The sequence below is a fragment of the Xyrauchen texanus genome, chromosome 42 (assembly GCF_025860055.1).
Source record: "Xyrauchen texanus isolate HMW12.3.18 chromosome 42, RBS_HiC_50CHRs, whole genome shotgun sequence".
Taxonomy (NCBI): domain Eukaryota; kingdom Metazoa; phylum Chordata; class Actinopteri; order Cypriniformes; family Catostomidae; genus Xyrauchen; species Xyrauchen texanus.
The window spans coordinates 22,995,214-23,014,699 of NC_068317.1; the positions used below are offsets into that span (position 1 = coordinate 22,995,214).

Below are 19,486 nucleotides of genomic sequence, written 5' to 3' on the forward strand. Positions count from 1 at the left end.
GTTTTCAAACAACTTTTTATTAAACATTTAATTTGTCTTCTGTTATATCTACTCTGCATCACTATAACGGTTTCAGTTTACAGCTGTTTAAGTCACAAAGAGCAGTAGATCAATACTTGCAATATAAAAAACACATTCCTTCGAGCCGGATTCGAACCAGCGACCTAAGGATTTCAACGTAAACTCTACAGTCCTCCGCTCTACCAACTGAGCTATCGAAGGCGTGCAGAATATATTAAGCTTAACTTGAACAAAACTCAGACTATTAAAAGTTGTATGTTGATATTAGTTAATGCATAATGAATTAACATAAACTATAAACAATTGTAGGCCACTTTATAAATAAATATTTACAAAGATTATGCTGTAAAATTATATTGTTCACGGAGTTGAAACTTGATGAATGCTAAACAATAACTATAAATTACAAATGGTAACAACTGTGGTAAATGAAATGCAGAAATGTGTAGAATCAGAACGGTAAAATACGGAAAACATATCCCACGGTAAGAAGTGGAATATATTTAATGAAGCACTGTTATTAAATATAATCTGTAGACTAAAGATAACATAGATAATAGGTCACTACTAAATTGTCCACAAATTACTTCACAGTTAATCATTAGAAAACATGGAACCTGACTCATACTTGTTAGCAGAACAGTGGCGTTTCATCCAACAAAATTAAAACGCAAAAATAATTATTGCTCAAATTGAAATGAGACACGCTGATGATACTAAAATCCCCTAAGTTTATTAAACTGGCATCTGAACAAACAACAACACAAATGCAAGCCATGTAACGAGGGAGGGGAATTAGCTCAAATGGTAGAGCGCTCGCTTAGCATGCGAGAGGTAGCGGGATCGATGCCCGCATTCTCCACATTTTTCTTGATAACGGTTTTTTCAATATACCAGCAAATATTGTATTTATAGATATGACTTATACGAACAGATACCTAGAATCTTCTACAAAAACAAACGTTTTGCGTTATTGTACATTCACACAAAGTGACATGCCATTGCAATTACATTATGCTTTGAGTAGATCACAGAAGTATGCAAGTTTATATTTTCTCTATTTATTGAGATTCAGACACATGCGTTCTGCGCTAAAAGCTACGCGACGCAACGAATTTAACAGAACGCATGTGTCTCGAGACGAGTTTTTAAAAAACTGAAAAATCAGCAAGACGTAGCGTTACGGTCAAAGACGTTTTAGAGCGCTGACGCCCGCAAAACTGCGCTCTATGTGAACGGTTCCTACTTTTGATCTAACATTAAAATTCGACTTATTTAAATGTCTATATTTGACATTAACTTCCTATGTTTATTTTATAGATGCACTGTGGGTCAGCAGCACGCCATCGTTTTCAAATATAGGCAAGTAAACATGGCAAGCTCTGACGTGCGGCTTTCTAAAAACAGCGCACACTGATAGTGGGCCTTCGCGTAGGGAATGCCATGTCTCATTATAGAAGGTACAGACAGACACTTGGGCAATGGCGACGGCCTGAATTCACCGGCGCTCAAGAACTGGGATAATTTATTTTCTCAATCCAGATTCCAGAACGGTCTCATTCTCCTCTTTAGTGGAGCCACAGCTCATCAAATCAGGATGGACAGCTTGGAGAAACAGCTTATTTGTCCCATTTGTCTGGAAATGTTCACGAAACCTGTTGTTATTCTTCCTTGTCAACACAATCTTTGCCGGAAATGTGCTAATGACATTTTCCAGGTACAGTTTAAATATCTCTTGCTTGTCAGCATCATTTATCACAATGAATATTGACATCCTCTTTTCAAAACATCCTCTTTTCAAAATGATTGAATAAATTGTAAAAAAAAAAAAAAAAAAAAGTGTTGAGGCTTTCAGAAACTACTTTCTAATTGTAAGTATTAGGGTATAAAATAAGACCTCTCTTACTTTGCATTTACCCTTAATCCAGTTTAATACGTGTTTTAATATGTTTGCATTTGTTATAAAAATGTGGGCAAGTAAAAAAATTGAAAAATCTGTCCCCTCCCAATAATACATTTTAAAGCCATTACTGTGTTTTACACATCCCCTAAACAGGCCTCAAATCCATACCTTCCCACCAGAGGAGGCTCAGTGACGTCAGGTGGGCGTTTCAGGTGTCCATCTTGCAGGCATGAAGTTGTGCTGGACCGGCATGGGGTCTATGGTCTACAGAGAAACCTTTTGGTGGAAAGCATCATTGACATGTACAAACAGGAATACATCAGGTTAGTCCTGGCAAATGGCTTATGTGATCTAAAGACACTATTTTGTCATGTTTCCAGTTGAAATGTTAAGTTGGGGCAGGGCATTTCAAAAGACTCATCCCTTGTTTTATAGCCAATAACCTTAAAGCTAATGGACATTGAGAACAAGCATCAAAACTCCAATTTGGTCGACTGTGTAATTGATCAAAAGTCTTACATTGTTGGTTGAACTTTAAGCAGTAGCTTGTAATTGTTGGCAAAAGCAAGGATGTTCCAGGAACATATTAACGAATGTAGACTGCCAATGAATTGTATTTCCTTCCAATTATCAACAGTTACTTTGGTCATAGTAATAATCCTTTCAGGGTTTTTCCCTGCATGGAGAACTATGAAGCGGCAGCCTCCGTCAAATTATGTGCCGCCACTGATTGTGACCAAACTCAGGCAGGCAGTCACGTGCACAGATAGACCCCAAGTGGTGCTCAAGCACCCGCCCTCTTTCAATAGATAAGTGCTCTTTTTGTAAGTAATATCTTATTTTTTTATTTATATTTTAGTTTTGATTTAAATTTGGCTTTCTGCGAGACCACACAAGCCCTTGCCCCTCACCCTCTTTGACATTCTTTGTCACAGCCTCCATACTACATCAAAGTCTACCTGACCAGCCTTCATTTGTGACAGCCAGGTTAGGACAATGTTTGCCCTAAACTTCGACATTGTTTGCCACTGCTGTGAAATTAAACCACTATAAAAAAATATATCCATAGAGCCTGCATAACCCTCCATTAAGCTTCACAACAAGCAAGCTACTCAGGCGTAGGCTCAAAAAAGCATCGTGCAGGGTTGGAAATGCCCCCAAAATTCAATCTTTGAATTGCTCCTGTATGAGTTGTTTTATAATATTGATAAAATAACATAGTCAATCCTCTGTGGTCACCGGAGGCGCCAGTGCGATCACCTGACTTTTCCCCTGATAACAGCAGAAATAAGTACTCCGTCATTTTTGGTCCTACAGATTAGAGTAAGACATCATTGGAAACCATAAAGGGTTTACTTTTATTTGTGTACACACAATAACAGCAAAACGTTGTAGTTTTGTACAATAAAGAAATCATACAGGATGCGCTTTCTGCCGAAACTCAGTGTATACTTGCCTCACAGACATGAGAAATATGTCTATAGAAAGCTTGAATTTTCAAGATAAATGAACCAATTTAATTCAAAAACAAATATTCTCTGATTGTGTAATCTGTATGAAGCCAAAGAGAGGTACAGTCTTTCCCGTTTGAGCTCATTATCTCATTATTAAGTTGATACTTGTCATTTTCTTCAATCATCTAATTATTAGAATACCTAAAATATGTAAGTGTTTGCTTCAACCAGTGGAAGGCAAGGTACAAATGTATGTGTGGACATGATCAGGATGGTACCAATTCTGCCTCATTTTGAGCTAGGAAAAACCCTGCCTTTAGTCTTTTAGTTGAGTGTATGAAAAGATTTGTCCCTTTTATTAAAAAAAAAAAAAAAAAGAACCTTCACAAGAGAAGACTTCTTGCTTAGAATAAAATTCCAAAAGGCAGAACAATTAAGTTCTCCAGAGCACATTTACATTCCACTTAAGCATTTCACTTTATTTTTAAGCCCCCCAAAAAAGCTTCCTTTTGAATGAGCTGGAGAGAAAAATGTGTTCTAAAGCTTTATAATTCAGTCTGTGGATTCCAATGTGTCTATGTGACTTCCCAGACCTGTGACTCAGACAGGTCAGGAGGGTAAGGATGTGGGTCAGCTGGCAGGAGGCTTATTTATAGTTGAACATCTGCCGGTGTTGAGTCTCTTGAACATGACACACATCACAGACCCTCAATATGGCCCTATGGACTCTATCGTTATTTATTAACAGAGAGAGTATTTGCAGTAAGTGTAAATGGCACCTGCCACACAGTGTAGCTAATTGCACTCTAATAGACTGGTAAAAAAAAAAGAACGAAAGAAAGACACATATACTTTCATGTGTCACTTCATTGGTGTAGTATGTAAAGGCAGCATGAATATGTATTTTTTGTGCAGACAGACCTAGGTTCAATTCCTCTTGTCCCACTTTTACCCTTTCTGTTTCCTGTTTCCAGTCCTAATATTTCCTTTAATACTACTTATAATAATTAATAAATGTTTTTAATTAATAGAAAAGTTTATTGTATCGCAGTGATTTGGTCACAGTGATGGTCCGGGAGTTGAGAAAAAAGGTTTGATCTGGGTAAAATAACCATGGTTTTACTATAGTAATATTGTAGTAACCATTTTTGGCGGTGTGCGCCACAAGCAGTTGTGCACACCAAATCAGCAGGATTCTCGTGAGGGAGCTTGGAATGCAGCGCTGCTTCAACTGTCTTGTCTGTTTTGCTGCCTGCCACCTCTCTCTCATTGAATATTAATAGGGAGTGTGCAGTGACCATGTCCTGTGTAAAACCACCTTTACTTTTGCATTATTTTTGCATTACTTTTTTCTCATAGACACTTTCTATTCTGCTATGCTATGCATTCCATAAAAATAAGCCATGCATTGCATTCAAGAGACATTACAGTTCATGCTAGCTACTGTACAACACTCATGTCAAAGCAACATAGTAAATAAAAATATATTTAGAAAGTAGGTCTTCTCGTCATATTTATAATAAAGAATCAATAACATGAATATGCATGATTTTTCCCCCATCGACATGGCAGCCACTATGAATAATGAAGAATAACCACTGTCTTACCTAAAGCAGCAAAGTCCAACACTTGAACCTGCGTCAAATATATATCATGTGCTGTGCCTATTGACAATGTCAGAGTAAACTTATGATGTTTTTCAAAAGTCAGGATAAAATTCAGCGGAGAATGCCAGCCTAAAATGTTCAAGGAATGTGTCTGATAATAAAATAATATTTTTCACTTAAATTATCTCGGTGCACGCTTGTTTTGAGTTGATCCACGGTGTGTACAGACACCACTGGTTGATTGCATACAACTTCAAAGGCATGTTGATACAACTTAAATTTAATCGTTATAATGCTACCAAAATGTCATAAAAATGGTTTGTTTCATGACTCAATCTACTTGCTTATTATAAAAAAATATTTTGTATCTTTTTAGAAATCAAGACATTTTCTCTGCATACACAGTTGATGTAGAACATTGCTCGGAGCCACTGATCCAGAGTCAGCTTTTCTTATCCCATTCTCCCATTTACAGGGAGCTGTAACATGGGGCAGTTCGGCTACATAAGTCAGTGAATTGAGCGAGTATTTCATCCTGTGTTTCATGTTGTGTCCAGTGGAAGACTACTCTTATAATCCCTCTGCCTAAACACATTTACAATTTTTTTTTAATGCAGTGTGTCTCAACCGAATGTTGACCTCATATTACACTATAACACACAATTTTCCCGGCTTGTATAGCTAATGCGTATGCACTTTAGCAAGTTGATTGACAGGCGATGTCTGTATATAAAAGGTGATTGGCTCTTTTAACTTAGGACTTCCTTCTACATGCTTTGACTGTTGAGTGCTCGAGCTTTTTGGTTGGGCATTCCAATTTCTCCCATTTATTTATATAAAAGTGACTTGTCTCTGCTAAATAGTCTCTGGCCTCACACTCTATAGAACTACAGTGCCTATCATAGCCTACATTTACATTTATGCATTTGGCAGACGCTTTTATCCAAAGCAACTTACAGTGCACTTATTACAGGGACAATCCCCCTGGAGCAACCTGGAGTTAAGTGCCTTGCTCAAGGGCCCAACAGTGGCATCTTGGTGGTGCTGGAGCTTGAACCCCTGACCTTCTGGTCAGTAACCCTGAGCCTCAACCACTGAGCCACCACTGCCACATAGACTACGTCTCCTCCCCGAAGTTTGCACACTTTTACTCCTGATTTCATGCAAAACTGGGAAAGTAGAGGTGTACAAAAGCAACACGTTACTTTTATTTAACAAGTAAATCTGATATTATGGTCTATAATAAATAAAATTGCGTTACTTTACTCCTACTCGAAAAAGCAATCTGGTTACGTAACGTGACACCCAACGCTGATGCTGATAATATAGTTACAGTAGTAATACCATGGTTATTTTTTTGTAATGGAGGGTTAGGTTCTGGTGGGACTCTAAATAAATACAGTAAACACTCTGAAGTGATGCCCCTAAGCTGAGTGTTATTAGAAGTGCAAATAGTTCCTGCCACTATTGTTTGCATTTGAAGTGCAAAGAAGGTGTTATTTGTTACTATTTAAACTTGGTGCAAATAGCCTCTGCCTTTCATTAAATGTTGTTTTGTGATATATCCTAATCCCAGGGCATATTTACTGTACACATAGTAACTTCTGTAGTCAATCAATCAGATTGCTATCCAACTGGGTGTATACTTCCATTTGGCAACATAAACGTGTCTCCACGAAATGGTTAAAAATCTGATCCACTATTCCCACACTATATGCAAATATAACACAGTTATATATTAACTTCTAATGCCAGGCAGTGAAATTATTTCATTGATACTTTTATTTCTATAAGTTTGAGAGAGTTTCCGTTGAAAGCTCTCTTCACCCCATATTGCAATTAGTGTTTGAGTTTTGTGGTTGCTTCATCCATAATTTTCATATGCTTCAAATCATCCATATGTGATATAGTTCCATTTGGCAGGAGTAAAGTTGATTGTATGTATGTGGCCTGAAAAACCTGATACATTTACACTTGGCCAAGTCACGTATTGTTTGCCTCTCAAACCACCTTCTTAGGGTTGAGTCTTTAGTTTGCTCTACATCAAGATGCATCTTTGAAGGCATTTTTACACTGTCTTTTCATGATCAGATATCGAGCTATCCAAGACAACAAAAAAAGAAATGCAAGAAGTTACCAAGTGTACTGTAAATACTCCCACTGGGAATCCTAATAAAAATGTATTTCATTTTGTTTCACAGTCGGTGCTTTCAAACCTAGTATGAATCTGTCTTGTGACATGTTTAAACTCTGATGTCAGATCTTGTCTCTTATTGATACATTTTTCTCAATGAAATAGCAGCCGACCCTCTCCTGAGAGGAAGGCTGACCAGCCAATGTGTGAGGTCCACGAGGATGAGAAAATCAACATATACTGCCTGACCTGCGGTGTTCCCACCTGCTCTATGTGTAAAGTGTTTGGCGCTCACAAGGACTGTGAAGTTGCCCCCCTTAACAGTGTATACCAGGCGCAAAAGGTAAAGACACATGTGAACGAGTTAGACCACCCAAAAATAAAAATGTCATCATTTACTCACCCACATTTTATTCGAAACATATATGACCTTCTTTCTTGCATGGAACTCAATAGACGTTAGGCAGAATTGTAGAATCAGTTGCCTTAATCAGGGTAAATAAATGATGGCAAATTTTTTAATTTTTAATATCTTTTAATATTTATGTTTGTTGCATAAGTGTATACCACAGTTTAAATCAGTTTGCATGTGTACATGCGCTTGTCTGCATGCATATGCTTTTACAGTTGTGTGTTAATATGCTCATGCACGTCCTTATCTCTAGACAGAGCTCACGGATGGAATAACAATGATGGTCGGCAATAATGACAGGATCCAAGGCATCATCAGTCAGTTGGAGGAGACATGTAGGACCATAGAGGTTAGACACCCTGTGTGGGGGCCTCCCCCCATGCCCACATAAGAGCAGGATTATTGATGAGGACAGTAAGGTATGGTCCCTTTGGCCAAAGATGCACACATTCTGTCATTGATGAGTCAGGCAGGTAGGGAGCTGGATTCTTTCCAGACCTCACAGTTGCATTCACAGAGGCTCCATGATTGACCATCAAGCAGAAATGAGCCATCTCAGGTGAGCATATGGCGGCTCTGATGGGAAGTAATTGTGAGCAAGGTTGAGGGTTAGATTCGGCAGAAGACAAGAAACCGGTATTTGTTCAAACTGTCCATTTACAGAGCAAAAGTTGAAGAAATAAAAAAAATGGCAACATGAATCTGCATTCACAACCCATTTTATCTCCTAAATTACTTACTAGTATGGGAATTATGAGGTGATGAAAAAAATTGCCCATCTTTTATATAAATATCTCATATCTAAATTCATATGTAAGCACAATTTATAATAATAAAAATAGTTAAAGCCTTTAGATAAAAGGTTTTTGTGAATTTGGCTACAGGAGGTAGAAAGCTCTGCTGCTGAAATCAGTCTGTGATTACTAATATTTTAATCCACTGCCCCCAGTGGCCAAAACTTGGAAGTGGTGTTAAGGTGAAAGGTTCACAGGGTGGAGGCAAAAAATGATTTAATTTTAGTTTAATATGACGTTAGTCAACATAACTCCCGTTATTGGAGTAAAATGTTTATTTTAGAGCAAAAATACAACCCCCCCCAATCGGGGGGTTTATGTGAACATGATTTCTTCCCGCTTTCCATGGGACCAGAACCCATTATTAGCACCACAGGAAAAGGTGAACACATTTAAATTGTTGTGAAAAATTGTTATGGGGATGTTTCTTGTCAGTAATCCATGAGATGGGGGATGGTGATTGTCGGAATTTTAGCAGAATGGGTCGATTTGAAGGTACATGAACATTTGGAATCAGCATGTCAATTTCCTCTGTGATGTTTTAAATTCAGTCATGTGTCCAAATTTTGTATTGTAATGTACTGCGTGAAACAGGATACTCAACTTTGTTGAAACTTAATGAAGAGTTTTTTTTTTTTTTTGGAAGAACGTGTACCTGTGATTCATGCTCATTAAGACATGGTACATTGAAGTAAATAGGGTCCATTTTTTTATGTTGTCTTTAAAGCTCTTAAACTTTCAAGGTATTTAGTCAGCAATTTGCAGTGTTTAAAACAATTAGTAGTGGAGAGGTAACAAACATTCTCCTTCACAGGAAAATGGCAGACGACAGAAGTCCCAGGTGTGTGAAAAGTTTGACCAATTGTACGCCATCCTGGAGGAGAGGAAGAGAGAGATGAACCTGAAAGTGGTGGCTGAACAGGATGAGAAAGTCAATTATATCCGTGTCCTCACTAGCAAGTATGGAGATCATCTGGAATCCATGACCAAAATCATGGAGACAGGAATCCAAACATTGGAGGAGCCTGAGATGGCTGTTTTCTTGCAGGTCCTGTAAGCCCACAGTAGATGGAATCTGATCTCATCAAATTACGTTACTAAACCTACATTTTTACTAAATTATTTTTACATGGCTCGCTTTATGTATCGGTGCAGTTTCCTGGTGAAATGAAAACAGTGGACATTGCAACTCATAACTGCCTACAATACGTATATTGAACAACGTAATGTCATTTTGAAAAATAAATAGGCACAGTCACATAATTTTCATGAGATCAGACTGAGTAGATAATGGAAACAGGGTTCCCACAGTCATAAAAAACTGGAAATATCACAGAATTGTCACAGTCTTGGAAAATTAATGAAAATTTAAATATTAAAAAGTAATGGAATTTCAGTTGTGAATATAATTTTTTTTGTAGATTTTCTCTGCTCTAAAATATTTTACCACTTTGATATTGTTCTTTGTAAGTGTTTACAATATGTAGTGTAAAACATCTGAACATAAGTCTGTCCATTGAGAGTCTTACTGGAGACATTTGTACACTAATAGATATCATTTAAATCTATTAATTCCAAAGATTGGTACCTGACATACAAATTTAAATCAGCCTCGGCAATCTTTTTTTATTTATTTTTAATATCCCCTTTCTCCCAATTTGGAATGCCCAATTCCCACTTAGTAGGTCCTCGTGGTGGTGTGGTTACTTGCCTCAATCCGTGTGGTGGAGGACAAGTCTCAGTTGTCACTGCTTCTGAGACAGTCAATCCATGCATCTTATCACATGGCTCATTGTGCATGACACCGCAGAGACTCTGCATATGGAGGCTTGTGCTGCACTCCGCGATCCATGCACGACTTTCCACGTGCTCCATTGAGAGCGAGAACCCCTAATCATGACCACGAGGAGGTCACCCCATGTAACTCTACCTTCCCTAGCAACTGGGCCAATTGGGTTTCTTAGGAGACCTGACTGGAGTCACTCAGCACACTCTGGATTCGAACTCGCGACTCCAGGGGTGGTAGTCAGCGTCAATACTTGCTACCCAGGTCCCCCTCAGCAATTTCTTTTAAAAACCCTTACAGTATCAAGTAATTATGAACCACTGGATAGATAATGGAAAAAGTCATAGTTATTAATTGGTAAAAATGTGTGGGAATCATGTGGAATTAATAGTTTTTTCATGTTATTGCTGTTGAAAAATAACTTGTTACCTCTTTCTTTCTCGCAATGCCAACAGAATGCCAAACCCCTCTTGCAAAAGTAAGCGCTGAATGTTTCTTCCACAGTAATGCGTATCAAGTTTATTTTTATGATTTGAACATATTCTAAATTGATTTCTTGTTTGTTAGGATTGCAGAGGCATCAAATACCTCCCACCTGGAGAGGGTTGAACGTGGCTATGAGAGCATGGATCATTACTCTGTGAGCATCAAGATAGAGGGCAGGGCCCTTCGTAATATTGACTTCACCAGAGGTATGACTCACCTGAAATGCTCATTACACTGATTCAACTTTAACTACCAACAAGTGTGGGGATGAATCAAGTTCACTTGTTGAATGAATTAAGAATGTAAGATGGATTTGAAATTTCTCATGCGCCATTCACATAATCTCTCAAGTACGATTTCGAATTGTGACTCAGTCGCAAAAAGTTGAAAAGCCAGCCATCCTTTTCTGAGGCCGGTTGCATAAACGTAGACATTAACTTAACAATTCGTCTGAATAGCTAAAGATGCTGTAGAAAGCCTGTTGCATAAAAAAAAGCTCACAGCTGTCTTTAGTAAGACAGTCTAATTCACATTGCATTGTGGGTAAAGACAGACACTGAAATACACTGAACAATGGCTGACTGTGGATGCTCAATACAGTTTTCATTCGCTGAAAGTATTTGTTTATTAAAGGAATACAATCCTTCAAAATGTATTCAAATGAACAATTTTAGTGATTTTATCCCAAATAATAAAAAAACACAAGAAATGTTGTTACCATCGTAGAAGTCATAGTCTTCTACAAAGTCTCAACTCAAGCCCCAGTTGTGCAACTGACAATTATTTTCCATGGCAACATAGAATGTAAACAAAGGTGCTGTCTTACATTTTGGTCTTAAATTATACCGATCCAAAGTTTTTCTAGCAAGTCAGTCCACTGTCGGCCATCTTTGGAACACCCTCGAGAGGCTATTTCCAGTCATGTAGTGCAGCTCTATCTACTTGAATGGGGGGAACACTGAACTCTCAAAAACGGTTGGTCAAGATTACAATCAACGAACATATTTAAAATCGGCAATAAAATTTGACAAAACTGGAATCATAAATTGTGTTTTTTTTTTTTTTTGCCACATATTATGCTAAAAACAAAATCTTCCCAGCGTGTATAGCTAATGCGCATGTTTGTTCTAGAGTTGATTGACAGGTGATGTCTGTATCTAGAAGGTGATTGGCTCTTTCAAATGTTTGGCTCTTTTTAAGCCTGTAAAGTGGGACTTACTTTCTATATCCATTGACTGTTGGGCACTCAGATCTCCTTGGTTGAGCATTCTAATTTCTCCCATTCATTTTAATAGAAGTGGCCCATCTCTGCTAAATAATCTCGAACCGATCCAAGTTTTTATGCAACTGACTGAAAAAGTTAAGGCCAAAATTTTCGATGACTAATTGTTAAGACATAAAGTTTTATGCAATCGGCCACAGTTTATTAATCAAATTTGTCATCCAATTCTCAATAAATCCACCAAAAAGCACAACTGTGCATTCACTCTCTGTATTTTAAATAATCAATGTGGGGCTGATGGTATATTCATGTCTTAATGACCTGACACTCTGATCTCACATGTCATTGATTCTTTGCCAGATGATGAGGAAGAGGAGGAGGATGAAGATGATGTGGGTGTTGATACAGAAGGCCTGGCTGAGCAGACAGCCTTGGGGGGAGCGGATACAATGGACCTGTTGAACGAACCCCTTCCTCCCCTCCTGCCCCCACAAACACAGAGCAAACATACACCTGCTACATCTTCCTAAATTCACAAAGTGCACATACTCACTAACACACAAAACCTTCTCTTTGCTACCTGATATGAAGCTTTAAATGCCTATAAGTCTGTAGAAACTTTCAAGACAGCGAAATGACAAGCTTTGACTATGACAAACTGTTCTGTCTTTCAGTTACTGCTTAAGAAAAGTTGCCAGATGACTAAATATAAACATAGATGACTTAAAAACAAGTTCCAAGATTTGTGGTGTTGTTTACTGCATAAGTGTGTGTTCACCTGATATTTTCATTGCAGTTGGCACGGCAATGGAATTTGAGTTATGAATGATATGAATCGTTCTAAATGTTCTTTGCATTTCATATAAATATCACAGACAAATAAAAGTTTACTTGAGTTGGTTCCAGTCCCAAAAGAGTAACCTTTATGTAATGGCAACTGGAGATATATAAGTAGTGTAATGGTTTGTAATAGGTTCAGTTGAAACCAATATAATCTAGTTCATTTCATTTGTATCCAGAGCACTCAAATATTACTTATAGTTGCCTAATCTACTCTAAGAAGCATCCGTGGCAGAGCTTGGAAGTAATCTCCACATTGCACTGACTCTGCTCTGTAAACGAGAGTTGTTCGCACTTCTCTGTGGTCGAGCTGAAATAATGATGCCAGGGCATTGCGTAATCCATATATTCTGGCCCAGTGGAGGGTGATCGGTGACAGGATGTTCTTCAGTGACTGGATTCACATGACGCACGGTTACAATGAACTTAATGAGGCCCAGGGAGCACAACCCCAATTCAACGCTCATCTCAACATGTGTGTCTAATACCTTACAATGGGCAGAACTTTGAAAACAGGTGTACTTCATGAAGGTTTAAGTGAATTGAAATGAAAGCTAAGATTTTTGTTTTGTTTTTCAACAGAAAATTATAGATTGTTTAGATGTGCTTCACATGATGCATTTAGGACATGTTTCAGGGAAACTCTGCACCCAAAACTTGGCTGTAAAAGATCTCCAGTTGCTGCATAGGTAGAATGAGTCACATAACAGTTATGTGGTTTGGTGTCAAACCAGGTTCAGTGAGCACAAGGTGTGCATACTGCAATTGAGAATCAGTCATCTTTTACAGCAGGCAAGGCTACTGTTTTTGCTGTTTATTTCCATAACATATTGCCAAAATAAAAAGAGTAAATCATCTTTTGGTAGAGTTGCAGCCAGTTCTATTCAGAATGCAGTCTAATTACTATCTAAAATCTGTCACAATGTGAAGTGACAAACATTTGTGTAAGTTGATGTGCTATGTACTTTTAGAACCTTGTTTTTGAGCTGCCTTTTTAATAAGTGAAAATGTAACTTCGGTATATGATACAATTTGTTGCTACATATGTGGCACACTAAAATTGTTCCTTCTTTTTTAACCTTTAAAATATTGTTAACAATAAAGTTGTATTTGTTAACATTAGTCAATGCATATGGTATAAAGAACTAACAATGAACAATACATTTTTACAGAAGTTGTTAATCTTAAAGAATTTAGAATAAAAAAATAAATAAATTCTAGTTCTTTATATTAACATATACATTTTTCATTAAAAAAATTACAAGTCTAGAGTATATTGAAATTTAACATTAACCACGAATACAGCCTTATTGTAAAGTGTTACCAAAATTTATAATTGTAATTTAAATAATGGAATAGATTCAGCATTTCATATTTATATTAACTTTTCGAACTTTTGTAAAGAAATAATGTCCTGTCAGTCATCTCCGGATGATCATCATTCATTGATCCTTCTCTACGTCACAATGTAATCACCGTGAATATTTAATATAAGATAGCTTATATTGATAATATGTTGCTGCATTGAAAAAATAAGTGTTTAAGTATTAAATGTATTTGTTTAGTTAATCACTCTTGTTCGTACGCCAATAATCTAGACAAGAAATTTCAAACTGGCTTTCAAAGTTTTATTGAAAAATATAAATATAAGACATTCTCTTGCACAACAAAAATCAATGGTTGCTCATTAGTTTATTAACAAACTTCAACAATGTACTTACTGTATGTTACAATGAAACTCAAGTCTGTCATAAAATAATGCAGTACTTGGAAATATTAAAGTCTTCTTTTTTTATTAAAGAAATCAGTTTTGAATAATCTACAACTCTGAATGATCACTTATACAATAACACTGAATGACAGTGATGACAGTTTTGCGACAGTTTTGATGACAATCTAAACAAATTACCAGTCGTGGTCATATAACCTTCAACTCTATTCGCCTTCATTGAAATATCTACAAATAAACAAGTCACTGGTATAAATAGATCGTGATGGAAAAGCAGCACTATGGTACAGAATATTTATGTTTGTGCTAAATGTAAAAAATATCTTTGGCAGATGGGTTTGGTCGCGGTTACTTCCCGAATATTTCCATCATTTTGCGGTTGCTGTGAGCTTGCTGGACCAATTGTTCGGCTCTGGCCATCTCTAGTACTTCTCGTAACAGATGAAAGGTCAGATCTAGGGAAATCGGCGGCTCCTCCGACCTGCGCTCTCTCTCCTCGGAGTCGAGCGCCCGGAGCGCGTAATTGCCATCCCAGCGGCCGACGTTCCCAACTTTGCCCTCCAACAGACGCTGCGTTAACTGGAGCTGCAGTGCTCTTTTGGAATACTGGGATGCCTCGGGGTAGGTGTCAGGTGGAGACCGGGGAGAATTCTTATTTCTGTTACCGAGCCGGATGAAGTACTCCTCTCCCATGCGCGCCAGAACGGCTGGTGACTGTCGCTCTTCATCGGGGTCCGTGACTGGCTGGTTGGAGCTGCTGTCAATGGCTCTACATTCATAAGGTGGTGGAAAGGCAACGAGCAGAGCCATGGTGGTGACGAGAAAATTGAGCCTCATTTCCAAAAGTGTCGAGAAGAATCTGCGGGAGAATTGAGTATTCATTATGCGCACAATTACAATTTCTTTACGCACTGGATCTTGGACGAAGACCAATTCTTGACAGAATGCAATGTATTTAAGGCACATATTCTGAACATTTGCAATCACATTTGAATGAAAAAATTGCACATTTACTTATTTCTATGTCCACAGAAGCAATTACGCACGCCTAAATGTTGGATAGATGGATGCCTTTTGTGCGCTTAACAAGAGGGCACAACATTTCCGTTCCATAGCTCTAAAATTTACTAGAATGAATACTATCAGAGTAAGCTGATATTACATTAGGTTTACTTTAAAAAAAATAAGCTTTCTAATTCCAGATAAAACGATGCGTACCTGTGGCGTGCGTAACTGATATATTCCTAGGATGGTCTTTGGAACTTTGTGAGATGCGTCTCTCTCTCTTCCAGTTGTTTCAAGTTCTTACTTTTAGGACTTCTTCAAAGGAAGGTTGGAGTTTGCATTTATATAGGCACGGTCAGCGACAAGTGTCACGCATTTTGTATCTCGCATCTGCGCAGAGGACAGAGAGTTGACTTGAATGAACGTAAGTGAACACTTTTCTTGTTTGAATGAGTCATCGAGGTGTGTGTGTTTGTGTGTGTGTGTGTGCGTGCGCGCGCACGTGTGTATGTGTGTGTGTGTGTGTGTGTGCGTGCGTGCGTGTGTGTGTGAGAGTGTATGTGAGAGAGAGATAGAGAGAGAGAGACTTTTATTTGGTAAATAAGATGAATACAAAACCCAGGGTATTATAGAGATCCTATATATAGATCTTTCCTCGACTCCCTTTTGTGAATATGTAAGCTCAATATATCTGACAAGTTTGACATCCCAAACGTTTTGAAATCTCATCCATGTAATTGATTAAATTATATAATTGGTGAAACTGTATGACTTTCTATTATGAATCCATAATTGAAATCGCATGTTCATCATCTTTGATTGCCAAAGATACATTTTAAAGTGGTGTAATTGAAGTAACCAATTCTTCAGTGCACAGTAAATTATCAGATTGTTCCTACCTTGAAATCAATGTAAAAAATGTCAAATTAAATTGCATAAGATTAAACAGCTCATGACGTTTAGTTGTTGCAGACAATGTCACACAGGCGTGATGAACTTTGGGCAATGTTCTAGTGGGTGTCACTTATCCAGTGGGCACAGACAGAACTTTGGATACCAGCGATTACAGATGCACAGTGGCAGGACAACGTCACTCTTGTAGTCACCGCTGTCAAGTGCTGTCCTCCCCCATCGCTCTGCTCCGGCCACGAGGAAGGCTGGGGGACGGAACATTTTGCGATTTTTGAGACACTGGTTAAAACAGGCAACAGAAATTGAAAACAAAGCTTACAACTGTACAACTGGTTTAGAATTTGCCTGTTTGGATGCAATCTAATTCTTCCATTTTCTCACAAAATTTGTGTTTATACTTGTTACTCAATATGGGGCAGCATTGCAAATGTAATGTGTCAAAATGTATCATGAATAGTGACATATCTAGCATTCACTTAAATAAATCAACTCTCCTATACTCCTAAGAAAGAGCACCCTCCTTTAGTCCTTCGGTTCATGTTAGACCCGTATTAAAAACCATTCCAAATACGTAAATTATTGATTAGTGTACAATGGCACTAAATATCCCCTTAACGAAAATCTGTTTTATTGTTGTCATAAAGTGTAAATAAATATTGGAAAAATGCTTTGTTCTGAATTTTAGTAACTTAGATTTTATGTTTATTTTATTTATGTAAAAACTTGGCAAAAACTGGCCATGGATGTCTCAATTTACTTTTATTTCGGAAATAAATCTCTATTGCCTTTTCCAGCAGGCAAAAAGGACCCACTTTGCAAATTGATTGCAACAGATGAATTCCTTCTCACTAATGTCAAATAATTTGTTGCAGTGTTACAGGGGTTTAGGAAGGTGTCAATAGATACTGTATCATATCATATAAAATCATGTTAGTAAACTTACTTACCAACATACATTATTACCTGTTCAAAACTGTAAAATATATTTTGTCTGTGTGTACTTGTGTCAACATGAAACCCCATAAGAGTGAAAAGTATACAATTTGTAGGAATGATGCAGTACACAATGGAGCAGGTGGGTAGAAAACAATGTTGTACTACGGAATACATTTGAGAACATTTGAAATATGTTTAGGTCAGATTTGATTTACAGATGTACAAAAAACTATCTACAGCTGTAAAACATTCATAAAGTCAGAAGGTAAAAGGGCACAACTACAGGTCCCCTACAGGTCAAAATTGGAAGTGAAGAACAATTTGTTTTTGCATTGTTATTTCTCTTAAATTTTTGAGAGAGAGAGAGAAATAGATAGATAGATAGATAGATAGATAGATAGATAGATAGATAGATAGATAGATAGATAGATAGATAGATAGATAGATAGATAGATAGATAGATAGATAGATAGATAGATAGATGGAAATATGGAAAGAGGACCATCAGGATATAAACTTTGATGTGACCTGATTTAATAAATGTTATCATAAATATATGACGTGTTGACAAAATGTAGGGACACCTCATAAAATTAAGTTTTGTTTAACATTTTTACAATGAACTTCTTCCTTCAATAAGAAGAAAGAAGTGTTTTTTTTCCTGTCTTGAGCCTTGAGTTATGATTTGAAGATGCTCTTTGATAATGTCATAATATTGATGAAATGTGGATGAAAATAAATTAAAATGGTACATTTGTGTGAAGAACATTCTAGTGATAATCTCGGATTCATTTAAATGTAGTAATGTTTTTTTGGAAGGTAAAAATGGAAGGAAAAGATGTGGGATGTATTGCTAATCTGTAAAGAAATAATGCATTGATTCATTTTTTTTTATTTTCATTGTAAAAAAACATAGCATAAAATGAAAGTAATTATCACAGTACATTTATGATTTGTGGGATGGGGAAGATTCAGGAGAAAATGGGCCCTTGGTTAACAAGAAGAGCAAATTTATCCCAAGAATAACATTATTATGGATAATGACTGCATCCGTCTATGATAAAGCTAACACGAAGAAGGTGGTAGACACCTTGGTTCTATATTGAGCACCTCAAAGCACCAAGTCCCTAATTCACTCAAATGTACCCCAGTGATTCACTCTATAAATTTATTATTATTATTTTCGCCCCACCAAGTGCAGCCTTTTGTAATGATCCTGGAAGTTAGACTTAACACCTCTCTGTAACAATTCCAGACATTCTTTTATTTTTTAGACTGATTACTTTTTCCACTCTGTGTGGGCGATTTCATTCTGATCGACTGTATGAAGCATTCAAACAAATGACGAGGTCAAAAGCTTAAGTGTTTCTCCATAAAATAAAGTAGAGCAATTTTCCTCCTACCCTTCAGGCCTGGTGTCAAGTCCCATCATGAGATGAGGCTGCTTTCTGACACAAATCTAACGTACCACCTCAATGTAAAAATTTGCAGATTCGCTTGTGGTCATTGATGTCACTACAATTTCAAATCAATGTCTGTAAGTGGATAACAAAACATGCAATGTGACAAAACACAGGAAGCAGTGAATGAATTATACAATGACTTGCAGGGGGTATCAACTTTTCCTATATAATTTCTTGGAAAATTTCACAAATCTGTTGTGGTTCACGAATCACAGCACAGTTAGCCAAACCTCATCTATCTGAAAGTCTTTTTAAACAAAACACTAAAGTTATATGTTTGTGAAAAATATATTCCTTAGGCGAGTGCAATTTCTCTTCATCGACATTTGTTTACCACCAGGTGAAAAAACAAGCTCTGACTAACTTGTATCTTATGTGGTTACTGACACTTTTGCCTAAATTTGTTGAAAGCCTACATGTAAATGTTAATGCACTTTTTGTTTCAAACCTATGAGAATGGTCCCCCTAAAAATGAAGAAAAGAGATGCTAGGAAGAATGTTAAGTCTCCAATGAAAGTGAATGTGACTGTTATTGAATCTGTCAATAACATTCAGCCTAACATCTTTCTTTCAACTCAAGAGATAAACAATGTCAGGGTGAGTTGACTGAATTTTAAATTTTCAAGCACCCCATACTTTGCATCCTAAAACAAAATCCATATGTATGGTTTTCGGGTGTTTCTGTTGACTAATTATATTCAAGGGGCATATGATGTGTCAATATGTTTACCAGCAGCCTCACTTCAGAAAGTTAGTGAACCATTAAATCTTGCTCTTGATAA

At 37.2% G+C, this 19,486-nt stretch overlaps 2 protein-coding genes and 2 non-coding genes across 5 annotated transcripts; 2 read left to right on the forward strand and 2 right to left on the reverse strand.

Moving 5' to 3' along the window:
- Window positions 1-136: 136 nt before the first annotated feature.
- trnay-gua (transfer RNA tyrosine (anticodon GUA)) lies at window positions 137-222 on the reverse strand. The gene is given in 2 exon segments: window positions 137-172; window positions 186-222. It is a non-coding gene; the product is annotated as a tRNA-Tyr (tRNA).
- A 588-nt stretch (window positions 223-810) lies between these two features.
- On the forward strand, window positions 811-883 carry trnaa-agc (transfer RNA alanine (anticodon AGC)). The gene has a single exon. It is a non-coding gene; the product is annotated as a tRNA-Ala (tRNA).
- A 523-nt stretch (window positions 884-1,406) lies between these two features.
- On the forward strand, window positions 1,407-13,656 carry LOC127635331 (E3 ubiquitin-protein ligase TRIM63-like). 2 transcript variants are annotated; one of them, XM_052115285.1, is made up of 8 exons: window positions 1,407-1,738; window positions 2,078-2,247; window positions 7,288-7,462; window positions 7,785-7,880; window positions 9,140-9,373; window positions 10,567-10,589; window positions 10,679-10,803; window positions 12,180-13,656. In XM_052115285.1, exons 1-8 carry the CDS (start codon window positions 1,460-1,462, stop codon window positions 12,347-12,349), a joined length of 1,272 nt encoding a protein of 423 aa, XP_051971245.1. In that variant the 5' UTR covers window positions 1,407-1,459; the 3' UTR covers window positions 12,350-13,656. The 2 variants fall into 2 exon arrangements, with proteins under 2 accessions (XP_051971245.1, XP_051971244.1); XM_052115284.1 differs by having other exon boundaries at window positions 1,419-1,738; window positions 7,285-7,462; window positions 12,180-13,652.
- A 624-nt stretch (window positions 13,657-14,280) lies between these two features.
- On the reverse strand, window positions 14,281-15,697 carry LOC127635335 (corticoliberin-2). The gene is made up of 2 exons (XM_052115291.1): window positions 15,607-15,697; window positions 14,281-15,247 (listed from the first exon to the last, which is right to left on the reverse strand). The coding sequence occupies exon 2, from the start codon at window positions 15,223-15,225 to the stop codon at window positions 14,737-14,739; it is 489 nt and encodes a 162-aa protein (XP_051971251.1). The 5' UTR covers window positions 15,226-15,247; window positions 15,607-15,697; the 3' UTR covers window positions 14,281-14,736.
- Between the last annotated feature and the right edge of the window lie 3,789 nt (window positions 15,698-19,486).